We start from the raw sequence: 18714 nt of genomic DNA on the forward strand, positions 1-18714 counted from the left end.
TTCAATGCTAACAGTGTCCTTAGGTTAAATCTCCAAAGGAGGATGGCCCTAGTAAACCTAGAAATGTAGAAAGGCCTATGTTTATAACTCCACTGCCTTTAACAAAAATACCACAATATCATTTGCTGAGATTAATTATCTGAAAATTAAGTGGCATTTACCTGCAAGTATAAGAGCCATAGTTTAGTTTTTTTTTTAATTGAGGCAATTTTATCAGAGCATATTACAAAAACCCTAATGAAAAGATACCTGCTTATGAGAATGACAACGTATCTGGAAATGGTTAATTCTCACATAGTCAAGGCATAAAAAGCATACACAGCCCTCTTTTCCTTCTCTTCTTCGCCTTTTGTTAGTGTACATTCTGCTGAGTTCTTTCAACTGGTCCATTAGATGACCTCTATTTTTCTCTACAGTGACGGGCCACCCTAAAATCACTACTGAAACACCTGCGTATTTAAAAATGGAACCATCAAACATCCTACCTTCCATATAGCATTAAGGTTATCAGTTAAGAAAATTCTATTTGGTAATATGTTTGTCACTCAAGGGAAATGTCTCTTTTTTGGAATTCAAAGCTGTTCAAGGCTAAGTTGAGGGTTATCTTAAATCTCTCATTCCTATTTCCCTCTCCTTTTTTACTTTTATAAACTTGAGTTACATTAAAAATCTATGGCCAGGCATAGTGGCTCAGATCTGTAATCCCAGCACTTTGGGAGGCTGAGGCAGGAGGATCTCTTGAGCCCAGGTGATTGAGACAACATAGTGAGACCTTGTCTGTACAAAAATTTATTTATATATAGATTGGTTGGTTGATTGAGACAGTCTTGCTGTGTCACCCTGGCTGGAGTGCAGTGGTGCAATCTCAGCTCACTGCAACCTCTACCTTCTGGGTTCAAGAGATTTTCGTGCCTCAGCCTCCTGAGTAGCTAGATTACAAGTGTGTGCCACTACACCCAGCTAATTTTTATTGCTGTTGTTGTTGAGACGGGGTTTTGCCTTGTTGGCCAGGATGGTCTCAGACTCCTGACCTCAAGTGATTGCCCATCTTGGCCTCCCAAGATGCTGGGATTACAGGTGTGAGGCAGCGTGTTCAGCCTCTACAAAAATTTAAAAATTAGCTGGGCACCTGCAGTCCCAGTTACTTGGGGGAGACTGAGGTGGGAGGATTGCTTGAGCCAGGGAGGCTGAGGCTATAGTGAGCCCTGATTGTGCCACAGCACTCCAGCCTGGGTAACAAAGTGAGAACCTGTCTCAAAAAACAAAACAAACAAATCTACCAACTTAAAATGTCTTCTTCAGTCCATTGTCCCAAATGTTATAAAAATGCCTACCTGAGAATTAGATACTACTTGTAATAATTATGCAAATATTTCACAGTGTATTATACAGAATGGTTAATAAACAACTTCTTGGAGATACTTTAGTTACTGCATGTGCTATCCAGGATAGAATCACTTCTCAGTCATTGGCTAAGATCAAGTGCAGAATAGAAAATACATGTTACAAAGTTGAAGTTTCACAGTCAGTAAAGCCTGTTTAAAAAAGCAACCCACAACTATATGTTACTACTTTACTAAACATAGTTTATATGAAGAAGGGACTTATCTTCTATGCTAAGTCTTTCTCAGAAAATGCCTGAGATTTCTGTATAAACAAATTTAACTTGTGTCCAATAGAATAGTTTTTAAAAAGAAAAAGAAACATGGTTCAATCACATACTGGACTACTGTGCAGCAGCTGAAAGAAGATACAGCTATCTGCACTGGCGTGGAAAAATTTCCAAGACATACCACTGATATAGCAAGCAGGATCAAGAATACTAGGTAAACACATAGGGAGGCAAAAGCCATACACACTACTTTCTATGAACACCTGTATACATAGGAGCAGCTCTAGAAGGATACACACAAAACTGACAACAGCTGTTATTTTAAGAGAGAAGTAGGAATGATGGAAGCTTTTTGGCTTCTTTTGCTTTGTATGAACTATTTCTTTTTTAAAAAATCCAAGTGAATATATTCCTATATTACTTAATATGTTAAAAAGAAAATGTTTTAAAACTTTCCCACAGAATGGGATTTCTTGGATAACACAAGTATGAGACATGTACAAAAAAGTTCATTGCACTTAAAAAAGCCGACAACTCATTTAAAAATATTCATTATTCTATGCCTCAGCTGCTATTCCATGCATGTTATCATTCCTACATCATGCACCTTCTCCTTGCCCCTTCCCAGGATCCCCACAAAAAATACTTTATTCAGAAATGACCACTTCTTTTCAGGGTACCACCAAGGGTACCCACTGAGAAGCAATGAGCAGAACAAATAGCTGAATGGGGGCAGCCTGGGTTCCACCCCAGAGATCTTGATTGACTTGGTCTGTAGTGCGCTTGGGTCACATGATCTAGATGCTCCTCAGCTGATCCTTGTATAAGCCAAGTGTAAGAAGCAACACTCTGCCTGCATATCTGCTGAAAATTTTTATTCTGCTGAAAACTTTTATTCTGCAATTAAAAAAAAATTATTGGGGGAAGAGGCAGAGAAATGTACAGTCAGGTTGTTAGCAAAAAACTGCATCAAAATATAAGGGAAAAATGTATGCAATAGAGTATGGGGAAAGCTATTCAACAACTGGTGTGTGAGCATGTGAGAGAGGGTATGTATGTGACCTCTTTTAAAAGTTTCCTGCTGCCATTTGATTCCATTTGAGAAATCAAGCTTTGTGTTGTTAAGCATGGTTCCTGAGTCATGAATTACTAAATATGCACTTATTCTTTTTTATAACTTCAAATGCCAGTGACAGTAATTACCTGGCAAATAAAGATAGAAGTTCTTATTATAAAGACCAGCCCCTTAAGGAAGAGAAAATTGCATTCTACCCACTACAGTCATTTGTCATGTAATTCAATCATTAGTTTCATTTTATAGTTTTTGCATGCAAGTCCTAATAAACCACTTCATTTTGGGCAAATCCCCAGGGGGGAAACATATTAAGCCAAATTACGTAGAACTGTCCTGGCAGATTCAGAAGAACCTGACTAAATTATATATAGGGCACACCTGGATTCACTGACTGCCAAAAAGAAAAAAAAATAAGTCCCAGGCAAGAAGCAACAAATCCCAACCCAGGCCCACACTGCTTCCAGTAGAGGGAAGTAATTTTTCCCTATTCCAGTAATTCATTTGTTCATTATTCACTGATTCACTCATTCATTCAAACACTACTGAGAGACTACTAGGTGCCAGGTTCTGAGCTAGGAGTTGAGGATTCAGTGGTGAACAAAGATGGCGCAGCATGGGGTCTAGAGGGGAAAACAAGCAATAAAAATGTAAGTACAGTCATCCCTCAGTATCCTTGGGATGGTTCCAGGACTTCCCTCAGATACCAAAATCTGCTCAAGTCTCTTATAAGATGGTATGGTATTTTCATAAAATGGTATGGTATTTTCATACAACATCTGCACATCCTTCTGTATACTTTAAATCATCTCTACATTATTTATAATACCTAATCTAAATGCTATGTAAATCACTGTGATACTGTATTGTTTAGGGAATAATGACAAGGAAAAAACGTCTGTATATGTTCAATACAGACTTAATTTTTTTTAATATTTTCAATCTGAGGTTGGTTGAACCCATGGATGGAGACCCCATAATACAGAGGGCCAAGTTATAATTACTCATCACAGAGTGCTAGGAAGCACTGTGAAGGGAAGAGCAGTGACAACCAATAATGGGAGGGGTATGATCATAGGTGGGGTGCTGAAGGAAGGTCTCTCTGAGGAGAAACACTTAAGCACATGACTGATAGGGAGCCTTACAGGCAAAGAGCTGGAGGAACAACATCAATCACACAGTTTCAGAGCTAAAAGGGCATTAACACAAGGCAGTTACTTCTATGATATATAGAGATGAGGAAGGAGTAAGGATTTAGAAGACTTGCCAAAACACACTCAGATAAACCAGCTGGTAAGTGTGGATTTGAATTCTGAATATTGAGTAGAAGCAGCTAAAGAAACAACGTCTCCCTGTGAAACCCAACCTGATCAAGGCAGGTGACACCTCTCTACTCAACCCTTAGTTTAATCAATTTCTCAGTTAGAACTGGCTTGTCTTCTTATCTCCTCTTTTCATGCTCAAAACCATCTGAACTTCTCAAGGTTTCCATCAAGAATATGTTATTAACACAGGAGTGCTGAAAAGAAGCCAGGGTCAGAAGGCTGTTTGGCCCTCCTCTCTGTTCTACCCAGCTCTCTAATGGCTTGATTCTGTTAAACACAAAGACCGATTCCCATCTGGTAAACACAGAGAGAAATGATCTCCCCTTTGACTCCCACAACAAGAAAGACCATCCATTTGGTATTTTCAAAACACCAACATTTTATCTAAAAAGAAAAAGATTGTTAAGGTTTTTTTTTCTTAGAAGAACTAAGTTATAAAGGCAATAGAGGGAAAATAAGATGACTGACATATAATGCTAAGTAGCTAAAGAAAACTTGGCCGAAATGAAAACTGTCTGACTTAGGTCTCAGCCTTCATACAAGAAAAAGCCCTATGATGTCACTAATCTCTTGAGCAGCTTCACATACATAAACCAAGGTCACTGAGCCAGTATTGACCCTTCCAAAGAACTCAACAGCTAACCCCTCTAAGATAAGATTTACTACAAAACTGCACTGTGATGCTTAACTTTTGCCTTTGTAAGCAAGGAACCTATCAATTCATACCTGGCTAGAACCTGTAACAGGCAAACTGGCAAAATGATTATAATCGTCATAACTTGCACAGTGACTCAGGAAATGACTCATTCAGCCTGGCAGAAATAATGGCTGTCTCAAGCACTTGGTTTCATAATAATATAATGTCATAAAGTAACAGCAAAATGGTTAATCCCATTTTCAGGAGAATGTAATACAGGAAAGCCCATACAAATTTTTCAAGAGCTGTCCTTATATAATTTTAGTCTGATTTTTTCTTAAATTGGGAGAAAGGGCATTAAAATGTACTCACAAATTTACGGCTGGGTGCCGTGGCTCACACCTATAATTTCTGCACTTTGGGAGGCCAAGGCCAGTGGATTGCTTGAGCCCAAAAGTTCAAGACTAGCCTGGGCAACACAGTAAGGCTTTGTCTCTACAAAAAATAGAAAAAACTAAAAACTAGCCAGGCACAGTTTTATGCACCTGGAGTCCCAGCTACTAGAAAAGCTGAGGTGGGAGAATTAAGCCAGAGAAGTCAAGGTTACAGTGAGCCATGATCGTACCACTACACTCCAGCCTGAGGAACAGAGAAAGGCTTTGTCTCAAAAAAAAAAAAAAAAAAAAAAAAAAAGATAGGGTATCTTGTTATATGTTGCAGCACACCACTGAAAGAGTGCTCAAGAAAGATTATTCATAATGGAAAACGGATTTTAAGACGAATGAAATGCAACATCAGTGCAAATGCCAAATGCTTCGTCTTTTTCCAGGTGAAAGTGTATCTGTGCCTAAACAACTTGTTCGTTCCCAGAAGCCGACCTGCAACACAGAAACTACAAGGACATCCTTGCCCAACAAGTCTCAACACAGAATACTAGCCCTCTGGGTCTGCTTCAGAAAGGTTAACCTTGAATTTGTCACAGCTAGTAGTTGGTGCTTATCAAAGGCTCAACTGAGGGAAGTGATATTTGTGAAAGACTATCTCAGAGACTTACTTTTAATCTCCACCTATACTAGATTCTATCCTTAAATCAACATCTGGGCACTGGAAGACTTGCCTCATTTTCTCAGTCTTCTCCTCCCTCAAGAATTACCTTAGCTAATTTGCACATGAATCTATGAACTTAGCCTTCTATCCAGGAAAGTGTGTTATAAACGCCATAAAGAGCAGTTTCCAGGATCTCATTCTATGCCCCCATACAAAGTTCTTCAGAAGATAGTTACTAAATTTTTCATTTAATTCCCTCAAGAGTTAGTATACTTTCCCTTTTCTGACAGTGAGTATCACATGACCAGCTGTATTTCCCTTTCATCTGGAACTTAAACTCATGCCACAGCAGTCCTGTCCTCCTCTACTGGTTCTCAACATGAGCATATTTGTTTTCTCCCTGCCATGGCCCAGAATGTCTATTTCTATTTATGATTTATTAGTCTAAATTTATCATCTATTAATATATTAATGTTATTTACTTTGTATCTACTAGTGTTTGCATCTATTAACATGCCATTTATTATTATCAACTAGCTGTGGCAAACCTTTTTGGAAGGAAAAAAGGTATAAGTAAAGTAAAATTAAATCACACTTGCAACATAAATCCTGTGCATGAGGTGACATGAATATAGCCCCAAATTAATCACATAAAACTCTAGATCATATCCCTTTGAAATGGGATGGTATAATCATTCCCACTTGATATACTAAACAGACCAATATGTGATGTGAAGGGCTTGCCCAAAGGCAAAACAAAAAGAAAGCAGTAGAGATTATGATGCATAATTCAGCACCATTTCCCACCCAGGCTCTGCCTGGGAATTCCAGTGGCTGTGCTAAATTCAGGTTACCAACCTCTTCGCCACTGGCTATTCGGTGAGCCAGATCTTTTAAGTTTCTCATCATTCTTTCATCCCGAAAATCATAGGGAAATGTTTCCGTCCATTCCGTGAGGAGCTGAAGGATTTTGGGTGCAATTTTTCTCATCTGGTTCTAGGAAGAAAAAGCAAATCTAATTCAGTGATATTTATCACTACAGAAGACATCAAATAAATAGTTACAAACAGTTTTCACTGATAAACTTCTAGTGTAAAGTCTTTAGGGATGAAGAAGCTCCAACCCCCCTCCCTCTGTGTCAATGCCAAGTGCCAGCAACTTAAGGCAGGACCTAGGGTTCCTCCATTGCATGTATTTTTTTTAGATTTTTTTTTCTGTTTTTATCTTTTTATTATTATTACTTTTGAGACAGAGTCTTGCTCTGTCACCCAGGCTGGAGTGCAATGGTGCGATCTCTGCTCACTGCAACCTCTGCCTCCCAGGTTCAAGCAGTTCTCCTGTGTCAGTCTCCAGAGTAGCTGGGATTACAGGCACGCGCCACCACACCTAGATAATTTTTGTATTTTTAGTAGAGACAGAGTTTCACCATGTTGGCCAGGCTGATCTCGAACTCCTGACCTCAGGTGATCTGCCCACCTCGGCCTTCCAAAGTGCTGGGATTACAGGCATGAGCCACCATGCCCAGCCTGCATTTGATTTATACTGTGTTCTTTTTTCTTTATACCATTCACTATTCCCCTTACATAGCCCCAGTGCCATTTATGCAATTCAGCCTGAGGGTAAGCCAGGGTTACTTAAAAAACCAATTCCACAGAATCTAAGCCATAGAGTTAACATTCCTAATAAAACAAATTGTAATATTATAATATTCAAAATGTACCATTACCTTATCACTATCAGGATCACTTAGTTGCTGGTGCTCAACACATAAGTGGCAAACTTTGGCCATTAGCTCATACGGATGCATAAATAACCGAGAACTGAGTAGGAAGGTAAATATGTATGTTCTCTGCAGCAAGAGAAAAAAAGTCATCATGGTTACATTCTCTCCGCAATTAATATTTTTCCTTTATACTATAAATCTTATTTCATTAAGTTCTCCTGACCACGTTAATATGCTGCAGTTTCAAAAGTAATGCCTACTAGTAGTAAAACAGTGTAAGCTGGATTTCTCCTTTATCTTCTGATTATGTTTTCCCTTAAACCACACTAAAAAAACAGAAGTACAGGATAAGTTTGGCTCCTGGAATTATTCAGAGCACATTTTTACATCCATCCTCAGAAAGCCAGGATACCAAGACACATAACTCACTTTAGTAAAGAAGAATGAAATTCAGCCCAGTGAGATAAATCTTACTTGAATATCCTACCCATACAGAACATGGTTCTGTGTCCAAATATGTTGTAACTCAGTGAAAACCAAACAAAAAATAACAACAAAAAACCCAACCTACCCAATGCACGTAACAACACTCAAGAATTCTCCAGTGTGTCTAGCATGTCACACTGAAGTGTTTGTGTCAGAACATTCAAAGGCAGGCTTTCAAGTAACCTATTTATTTGCTTAAAGGCAAAGCAATTTAATAAAGCACAATATAACACTATATACTTTTCTTTAACCACATTGTCTTGCAAGACGCCAGTAATGAAGTAGTGCTTATTTGTTATAATAATTTCAGACTCCCAATGAAAAGAGAAATTCCATGGGACTTTTCTTTTTTTCCTTAGGCGCCTTTACTAGCTCATAAACACTTACAGGGCTGAACAAGGGGTTCCTTTTACTTTTGATTACAAGTTTTCCCTGTATGGCAACACATCTGAAAATGCCATGTAACAAAATACACAAAGAGAGATAACTCAGTAAGAAACACTATGGTGAATTACTGTGGCAAGCACAAACTATCCTTTGCACACCAAGGTTATCATTAAATTTATAAAAACAAACGAACGCAGTCTCTGGATATTTTTATGAGATCTTCATCAATAACCAGCTGCTCAGTAAATCTCCTACTACTAAGCTCAATTCCATAGAGGCAGCTGCGGCACAAGGGAAGGGGGCAAAATCACTTATCCCAGAAAGAAAACCTGTGTTTGACTGCCGCTGCTGGGAGCGAGACCGTGAGCAAATACTCAACACTCTGAATTAGTTTTCTCCTCTCTTCCCTCTCGGAATTACTGCAAAGACTGAGAAAATACACAACAAATTCCCTAGATTGGAAAGCGCTACCTACATAAATGTAGGTTACCAAGGTAAAACAAAGCAAACATGTCATCTGATGTCAAATCTATAAAGAATTACATCTTAAGCATAAATCTTGTTTTCTCTTCCATATACTTTCCTTTGTTACATTCACTTTTCTTAGCATAGTGATGGTCTTGGAAACAAACAAAAAAAAGCATTACATATTCTGGGAGCATCCAATGCTCTCTGACATTTCTATTTAAGGACTAAGCTATATGCATGAATCAACTCTACAGATACTTCATTTAGATAGTATCAGACTGCCTACAATGTGGTACCTAACCTGAAAAGAAATTGATATGCACAGTACACCAAAATCTGATCCTTATCCAGGCTCAATTTGATTTCAAAGCAATTGATAATCAATATGCAATTTCTTATTAGAAAAACTCTTGGCAACCTAGATATAATTCTGTATCATCTATGGTCCCTGCCTACTGTACTGTAATTTCTACTCACTGCCAAGGATGTGTTTCAGAGAAACATGAATACCTACATCTGGATAGTAATCCACATTAGGTACTAAGTGCTGGATGAGTGCTTCCAGGGATCCAGAGAGGAGGTTGTTGTCATGGTAATACAACCCTCCACAGCTGTCCTCTGCAGACTGATAGAGGTTTCGATTGTAACCACTGCTGTCAAACATTGCTGAAAAGGGAGGAGTCTGAGGCATGCTTTCCTAAAAGGAATAAAAAAGATGAAAAATAGTGTCAGCAATATGCAGTATGAAAATAAAGGTAAGCTTTAATAGGCACTAAGATTTAATAGTAATGAGAGAAGAGGCAATTAAAATAATGGTTCAGGTTCTAACACAATATCAGAGCCCATCAAGAACCAAATTGCTCTCTGAGCACCACATGTATGCACACTTTTGAGTACCACTCTCATGCAATCAAACATCAGACAATGCTTAGACCAACGGCCCCATCTGGACTTAAAAGTCAAGTCTCTGGCTGTCATATTTAGATGTCACTCCTTCACAGCAGATTGTGGAAGCGGGCAAGGAAACCGAACTTGGATTGCTTTATTGCACAGAGTCAAGTATTTTCCTAAGGTGAAAATGTGTACACCATAAAATTTGGGTGGGAAAAGTTACCTAACACTGAAGAGCTATCCGAAGTACTGGAAGACAACCAAAATTGAAGCGAAAACACTAAATTGCAAAATAGGCCTAGAATCAAAGTACACTGTGTGCATGTTTATATAGGTATGTGTGTACACACAAGGTTTCATGCAGACTCCTCAGTTTTCACTGAAAGGACTGAAAAGTCAGATGTTGATTTTCACCCCTTGGTGTTAAATTCTCCTGGGGATGTGGCATGGTTATCTGTAAAGCCTCAGTTCTCAATAAACATGCAGGCTGAGAAGGCACCTGATTTGGGAAACAAGGAGTACTGTGACAGTCCTGAGATAAGTTGCTTCTCTCCATCTGTGTACTTTGTAATTCACAAAGGCCTTGTCAGAGGGTGCTTTGCAGAGGCCAGAGGCTATTAAGTTATTACTTGGATTCCTAGGGACAGAGCACCCGGCCCTGAGAACAGACTCCCTCTCTGGCACCACGTCTGCACAATGGAGGCATTGAAGAGCTGCAGAGACTAGGGGCTTCAGAAGGCAAACAATGAGGGGAAGCCACACTCCAGGCCGAGGACTGACAGAGAGAGGGTGTGTGGAGGCAGCAGGAGGACACAACCTGGACTAATCTTTCTTTTCAAGATGCCAAAGGATATTTGCATCTCAATGTGGGAGGTGTGTGGAGCTCTGTCTGAGAGTCACATCCATCACTCCTTGAGCATCTGTTCCAGCTACAGCTGAGAGGGGGACACAGAGCGTCACAACCTGTGCACGTGCCTCAGCAGGGGTTGGCCAGGGGTGGGGTGTTAAGAGAAAACATCCATTATAAAGCCTACCTGGCAGATGAAAACATCATTAGAGAAAAGACTCATCAAGAAAAATAAATAGGAAATAAAAAACCAACTTCATTTCTGTGTACTTTGTCCCATCCACAAACCAGTGCTGAAGGACAGTTTAAAGGGATCCATGAAAACGCCACAAATGGGAAGAAGGTGATGACTAAGAACCACTCTATCCAGGGGGATTTGTCACTACCAGGGTCACTGGCCCCATGGCTCTCCTTTAGGTAGCACATGGTTATAAGAGCCAAAGTGTCAGGCACTATGGGATATAACGTTAACACAATGGTCTGCACACTCCCTTAGTTTGCAAGACTTCACATGTAGGAAATGCAGTTAAATAAATTATTCAATGTCAACATTTTATAAGGCAATAGACAAGGTATGTTTTTTTCCTTTAAAAATTGCCAGGTTTCTGTGAGTACAATTCCTGTGCAATACAGTCATTGCAAACTGACTGCCCTTGGTGGGAAGAAGAAGAGCCAGTCTGCCCTTGCCCTGAGAAACTTGTAATGTCCTCAAAGTAGTAGGCAGGGATCTGAGATGAGAAGCACCTAAACGTTCCTTCAGATAATAGAGAGAAAACCCTTTGTCTGGATTTGGTTGCCTCTGGCTTAAAAAAGCTTTAGATGGTTATAACCACAGTGTCCTCCACCTACAGCATGAGGAGTGTCATGCTCTTGGAATTGGGATTTTTTTTTTTCTTTCAGGAACCACACACTTTCTTTCACTGTAGCACTTACTCATTGCTAGTGCAACCATTCTAACAAAGTGCTTTTGAAAGATGGTCGGCCAGGATTCGGGAATTCCAGAAAATCCGAAAATGATAAATATTCAAAGGAACTATAGAAATCACCTGGCCCAGGATCTAGAAAACATTTCTTTTCATTTCCAACTGCAGTCAATTAAAGTGGTCATCTAAAGTATGGATGAGCAAGGAGGATTTGGAAGCTGTAACTCCATGGGAGAATGTGGGTTCTAAGTGATTAGCAATGACTGTCAGGCAGTCATGGAAGGAGCCACAGCCCATGTGCCATAGCAATCTACTCCAACCTCCTCTTCTTATAAATGCTCACACTGAGACCAAGGGGGTAAGGTGAGCAGGCTAAGATGACCCAACAATGAGGCTACAGCACATCGCTGCACTCTTGCTGGATGGAACTCCCCTGCATCAACTACTCTCCCTTCATGCGCTAATTAGCCTAAGCACCAACCCACAGAATGATTATGGGTCACTCAGATTTCACTTTCAAGGAATCAGCACCAAAAGCCACCAAATATTTGTACTTATTTATTTACTCCTGTCTTAAGAGTAGGCAAGGACTCAGATCTGGACAAAGATTCAGATTTAAAGATTCAGAATTAAGTCCTAATTCTGACACTTAATGGCTGTGAAATCTTCAAACCCTCAACACTACCAGGTATGTTTTCCATCTGTTATTTCCAATTTTGCTTATCCCTTCCAAAATCCTAAATATTAACAAAACTACTTATATTCTTTAGTGCAAGGATCTTCTTAGAGCATTATGATTAGTGCAATGGCAAAAGGCTTGTGTACTGTTCTTTGGAACTATATCACTCAGAGTATCTCTTTGAAGAGGTGAATAATATCAATACTTGGAAAACTTCCTTCAACAAGGCACCAAAAGAAAATAATGCAAATAGCGATAGAAACCAAACTGAGGTAAATGAATAAGGGTTATGGCTTACTGTACATAAAAATCAACTGTAAGTAAAGTTATGTCAAAGGCTATTTTCTGTCTTCTAACTAGCCCGAAGTTATGCTGCTAATTAGCTGATTTCATTTTCCCATGAAACCACCTTGATTGTCGAACTTGCACAGAGCAATAACCAACTACTGATATTCAAGTCACTTCAGCCCCTTATTTGTTATGCACAATAGTCTTATTTTTCTACCTCCCTATATACTCCAGACAGAATCTTTTCAATTCCTTAATCCCTTCTCCCTTCATTAGTCATAATTCTTCTCACTGTGGGATACTGTGTGCTGGAAAATGTCTTCACATTTCACAGATCTTTCCCTCTCTGAATCCCCCGTCAAGGTCTCTCTCATGACATCTGTGATATGGAAGGCTCTCAGAATTTCACTGGCTCCATTTGTGTCATGTTTTACTGACTACAAATGCCTTCCTGGATTCTACAACCACCTCGTCTGGCAGGCATCCTCACCTTTTCTTGACTACGAAGCTGAGGTTCAGAAAAACTGTAATAATTCGCTTGGGGTTAGACAAGGAGTAAGGGACAGACAGGGTAGGGTTTCAGAGATGGGTCTTCAGATTCTAGGTTCAAAATTTATTACGCTACATCATGATATGCTGCGGATCATCTTCTTTGAACTTCTAATGTTTAATCATAAAATGAAAATCCTGTCAGTCTGTCTCGAATTATAGGCTATTAGAATAATTCATATGTTTTACATGTTCTACATAAATCCTTGCTCCAAAGACATATTAATACCATTAATTACTCTTATTAAAAAATCCACCTGTCAACAACAGTATTTAAGCTACTGGCCTTTGCCATCAAAACATAATCTCATTGAGACATAGAGATTCCAGAGATTCTAATATGGATGTTAAAAAATATTACAGTATCCTCAAAACTAGGATGCATGTAAACAGTTGAGAGGTAAGAAAACATGTTTACTTAACAGTCTTTTTAAGTGATATATGCAATGACAGAGCATCTAACAACGGATCGCCTCTTAGATTCAGTGAAATACAGTAATATTTGCTTGTGTGTACTTTATAGATTTCCAGCAAAAAATTTTAATGAGAGAAATGACCAAGAGAAAATCATGGCTCACAGTATTCATCACTCATTCCTGGACAATGTCTAACAAGTGGCCAGTCTAGCTGTTTCAGAAGGATCAACTGCCTGTGTAATAGAGGCATTTGATAAACACAAGGAAAAATCAGCATAATAGTACAGAAAGTACTGATTGTGAAAGAGAATTTTAAACACCTACGAAGACAAACATAATGGTTTGTTTTCTCTAAAGTATCTTTTCTCTTATTAACCACACCAAGAGCGATTGTTTGTTCGGTGTTACTCAGACTTGATGTTTGAGTCTTAACTGCTTCAGTTCTGGAATTGGAAAGAGGGGCCCAAAAGATTAAATATTGGTTTAGTTCCTGTTAAGAAAATAAATCCAATATCCAAAGTACTGGACATGAGAATCCAGACAAGTATTTATCCCTGGGCACTATTAACTCCAGGAATCACTTCCTAATGATTTCTCCAGGGGAAGAAATGCTCAGTGTGAGGCTACTCTTAACCCATAACTTCCATTTATTTCATTCAGTCAGTGCAGTTCTCATGCCTTCCTTATTTGCAGCAAATCTTTTCCTTTCAGTTTCCACAACTAATATTTTCTGTTTCTGGGAACCATAAACTCTCAACTTACTCCTCTGAACACTTTGCAACACAGCCTCAAAACCAGCCTCTCCACTGTCTGCCATCTGTCGTCAGCACAAATTTTGCCTAGCTCAATATACCTATCAATGGGGACCAGCTAAAAATTTTGTTTGGGAAAAACTGACTCTTCTCCAAAATTAGAATATGTGGATTGAACAGCAAGCTAAATACTGGCATTAATTTATCATAAAGTCCAATTTCAAAGTAGCTAATTCCTTCAGAAAATAAGAGATTTGTATGAGATACAAGAAAAAGCTGCTAGCTTTATGCAAATCCTACCAATAAACATAGAGCAGAGGGCAAGTTAATCTCAAAAGCTATTCTCACCTTACAAAGTTTCATTTGTAAGCCAGTTTCTTACAACTCAAAATAAATTCAATCCAGTTAGTGGCTCTTAACTTTTTAAGGAGATCCACAAACCTCTCCCCATCACCACCCCAAAAGAAATTTACAAACCAGTTTTCATATACTTTCAGGGAGTTTACAGACCTGAGATTAAGAAGTCCATGTGCTGGCTTACACAGAACCTAGATATGATGTATCTTCCCCAAGGAAGGAGAACATGATGGCTCTCACAGTAACCTTGGTCTAACACTTTCAAGACTGGCTCCTTAGAAATCAAGGAATTCTTGTATTTTCCGGTAGTACCAATCAAATTGAGTTAAGAGAATAAAATAATCATAATTCTTTTGGTTTGGGTACAGCTATTGAAATGGGCTTTTTCTTTTTTCTTTTCTGCGTAAATTGAGGCAGCACTTTCGGATGTGAGGAGATGCAGGGAGATAATGGGAAACAGATCCTGGTTTTAAAACAATGAACCAGGTGAAAAGAAAGTATAGAGCCACCAAAATTAGCATATAGATTACATGTTATGCTGGAAAATCTTCCAACAGGAAGTCAAGATATACCCAACCCAGGTATATAAGATTAATGTTCTTTCTTAAAATTAATTTGGGAAGCTGAAAAGTTAAGTTGACAGACAAGACATCTTACAGGGGCAGCTAATTTGGTCACAAAGATAGATCATGTTCTTCCAAGGACCCTGAAAAAGTTCAGCCTGACATTGATCCAGCAGCAAGGAAGCAAGCTCTGGGTGATTTACGAGATGAATGGATTTGAAAGGCATGCCTAATGGTTTCAAACCCACTAAAGCACCAGATGAAAAGCTGCCTTTTTCTAAACAGCAGACTGTGTTTGAATTAGCGACTGCTTTTGCACAATGTTATTTATGATGAAGCAGGTGCACCAGGATAAGGTGGTTTCAGGTGACAATTCGAATTGGAAAAGAGGTTGAGGAAAAGACGAGTATGGGAACTAAATCAAAAGCTATCCCTCAGTGTCTGTAATAGGTGCTCTGTAAATCTCTACCAGAATGTCAAGTCAGCATTTCCTCTACACTTGGAATGAGACAGAAAATGTAAGAGTCAAAGATAAAAAAGGTATATTTTTTCAATCCCTATTTCATCATATATAGAGTGCTTCATTGAAATATTTAGTAAATCCAATGACTTGATGTTTGTCATAATATTTTAGCTTCTGTTCAAATGTTGGGCATGTGTCCCAATTAAAGAAGGAAAAAAAAACACTTAAGTAGACGAAGGCCTCTGTATCACAGCTGAATTTTGAAAGCATATTTGTTTAGTGGGGAGAGGTTTAATGTAATATTCCGGAATTACAGGTTCCTGAATTCCCATCTAGATGCCAGAGAAACTTTGCCCTTTGGTGAGACTCATCTTCAACAACTTGTTTCTTCCTTTTCTCCCTTGAAGTTGCATAGATCTGAATTAGTTCACATATCAGCTTCACTCCAGCTGTTACCTTAAGTACTTGCAGCCCGCCTCCTTTTGGTCTGCTAGAACACAAAGATTGACTGCACCTTCCACGGGTTGTATCTGGATTTGAGCCAGGATGAAAGGCAAAAGTCAAGTTTCTGACACTGTCTAAAACATGACTTAAGATTGAAAAAGTCTAGATTATCTTCTCATTTCTGTCCTCAGTCAGAGGAAGTCCTAAAATCACAGATTTCTAACAGCATCTCTGGAAATGCAGAAATGCTACACCTCTGCTTACCTCCTTTAAAAAAAAAAGGTATTGTATTGAGAGGGCAAACAACACAGAGAAGACCAACTCAGAATCAACTCACTTCTTTGGTATGTGAACAGAAAGAAATTCCAAGACTCCAAGATAAGTACCTTCTTTGAAACTGAGTCCCAAATACTTAGTAGATTTCAAAGTTGAGGGAAAAAACATTTAGTATTTTTTGAGGAAGGAAGATCCTATTTCTCTCTGCAATGAAACAGTGATATTATTTCCTGATTTGACTTATTGGCATCTACACAAAAAGTGAATTTACATTCCACTTGATTTGTCCTGGATTCTACTTAAAAATTTCCTAATTCCTAATTGATGGAGGAAGGGGATTCTGACTCAAATAGTTTACTATCTTTGGTTTCCTTGGAAGAAAAACAAAGCTAAGATTTGTCATCTTTCGTCTTGGGGATATGTTATCAGCAGTTTGTTAAAACACAAATGACATTTCAGCACATGATGTGAACAGTCAATTAAAACTCTTCTATGAAATGAATCTTTACTGTGTGGGAACTGAACACAGGACATACTGAATGTAAAGAATGTAATGCGTACATTATGCATTGACTTTCTAATCAGCTACATCTTCCATGCAGTTCCTAAACTGGACGGTAGATGGCTCCTCATTCCTTGTCTTTCAAAGGGTTGACACTAGCAGTAACAGTGCTGATTTAGAAAAGCAAAGGGACAACTAGACTGATGGGGAAAATATATTGAAAAACTGGTGTTTGTAATCTTGGCATATTATTGAACTATGCATCTTATGTCGTACAGGGGAAGACGTACTGGCTAATAATGCCATTTGGTCATAATGCCTTACGTTATAGGTGCTCATCTACAATGGGAATTAAATATTTGCCTAGAAGAATAAAAATGATCTCTGGATAATCAAAATCATCATTATCTAATTGAGTGCTGTCAGAAAGAACTTTCTGGAATGCTGAAAATGTTATTTTTTTGCACTATCCAATACAGCTACACTTAAAATGTAGCTTATTGCAACTGAAAAACTAAATATTAAATTTTGTTTAATTTAAATAAACTTAGGTTTAAATATCCTCATATGACTACTGGCTACCATACTGAACAGCACAGATATGAGTAGCTGAATCATCCTTTATACATGGTAGAGCTCAAGACAAATATAAATAACATCATTTGGAGAACATTCTTTAATAAAAGGTTTTATTTTTCTACAACTAATTCATCTCAGGAAAATAATCTGATACCTAATGAGGATGTTTATTAAAAAGTAGAGTTTTCTATTTATATTTTAGTATGTAACATGGTTACTGGGAAAATTTTCCAGCTGCAAGTTTTTGAAAAGCTATATTCATCCATCTCCATTTTTCTCTTTGAGATCAATAGAAAGATACTGGTAGTCCAGGCTAATTTGTACTTTCTCTGGGTTAAACTAATTTTCTAAGCAGGGTTTCCTAATAAAATTTGAATCAACTGAATGATTTCCAGACATAGGCATACCCTAAAATGAAATAATATATAAACCTAAGAAAAAATGATTGTTCAAAAGAAATTTAAAAACTTAGTGGATTACAAGTAATATTGACTTAATAGGAAAAAAAATCTTCTGATGCCAACCCTTTTGATAATTAGTCATTTTTAATATTCATACTTAGAGAAAAACAAAAACAAAAAGCAGTTTAATATCAAATTTCTATATAAATTCATCAATAAAATGAAATTTCACCCTCCTCTTTTCATTTTCATGTACCCAGAAAGTAGGTGAACATTTAACTGCAAATCACTTCCCCTTCATTAGTCCATCCCTAAGACAGGGTATAACTACATGAAGTGATAGTACAACAAAATAATGCAGTTATGATAGACCTAAACAAACTCATAAATCATTCCATTCAACTCCCCACAGTCGCTTTACAGATACTGTAGGTATAGAGAAAAAAATAAGTCACTGGTTAGGGTTCCAGATCGGCCAGAACCCAAGTCTCCTTATTTCCAAGGCAGAAATATGCCCACAGCACTAGGCTACAACATCTATCCCTTTAGGATAAGCAAAGGTTGCATGGATCTTTTTAGTAGTTTTAACTGGAGAACCAAAAAGGACAACTATAGGTCTGAAAGAGTGAGGGGGGTGGGGTGGAAATACCTGACTTCAACTACTACTACTAAAAATCCCATAAATCTTAGCATTTTCAACAGTGCAATTGGCCTCTTTAAGGAGTCACAAAATGTTTCCATAGCTTTTTCATTTATTATGTGTGGCATCAGAATCAAGTTTCCCAATCCTGCTTCAAGGATTCTAGATTCTTCTCCCAAGCAAAGGAAAAGACACTCCTTCCCCTCATCCCCTTTCCAGGGAGGTACTCTCCTGGGGCCACCACAATGTTCCTCCCCAGTCCAATTCTTCCAGGTACTCTGTGGGTATTGACAATGCTGATCCCAACACTTCCTGAGCCACAGGCCATACTAGGGATCCCAGCTTCTCCCCTTCAATTTTCTTACTATTTCTTTTTCCCTTAGAAAG

The 18714-nt window shown here is 38.4% G+C and overlaps 1 protein-coding gene across 7 annotated transcripts in view; it reads right to left on the minus strand.

Moving 5' to 3' along the window:
- The window catches only part of RASGEF1B (RasGEF domain family member 1B), a 605535-nt gene that overhangs the window by 21086 nt on the left and 565735 nt on the right, over positions 1-18714 (minus strand). For all 7 annotated transcript variants that reach the window (XM_012447000.3, XM_012447001.3, XM_021669633.2 and 4 more), the window contains 3 exons: positions 9272-9454; positions 7420-7542; positions 6552-6689 (listed from right to left, as the gene is read on the minus strand). In XM_012447000.3, the coding sequence (XP_012302423.2) occupies positions 6552-6689; positions 7420-7542; positions 9272-9454 (444 nt within the window). The remainder of the gene's footprint in view (positions 1-6551; positions 6690-7419; positions 7543-9271; positions 9455-18714) is intronic.

The sequence above is a fragment of the Aotus nancymaae genome, unplaced genomic scaffold (assembly GCF_030222135.1).
Source record: "Aotus nancymaae isolate 86718 unplaced genomic scaffold, 86718_ANA_hifiasm-v0.15.2.pri h1tg000006l, whole genome shotgun sequence".
NCBI lineage: Eukaryota > Metazoa > Chordata > Mammalia > Primates > Aotidae > Aotus > Aotus nancymaae.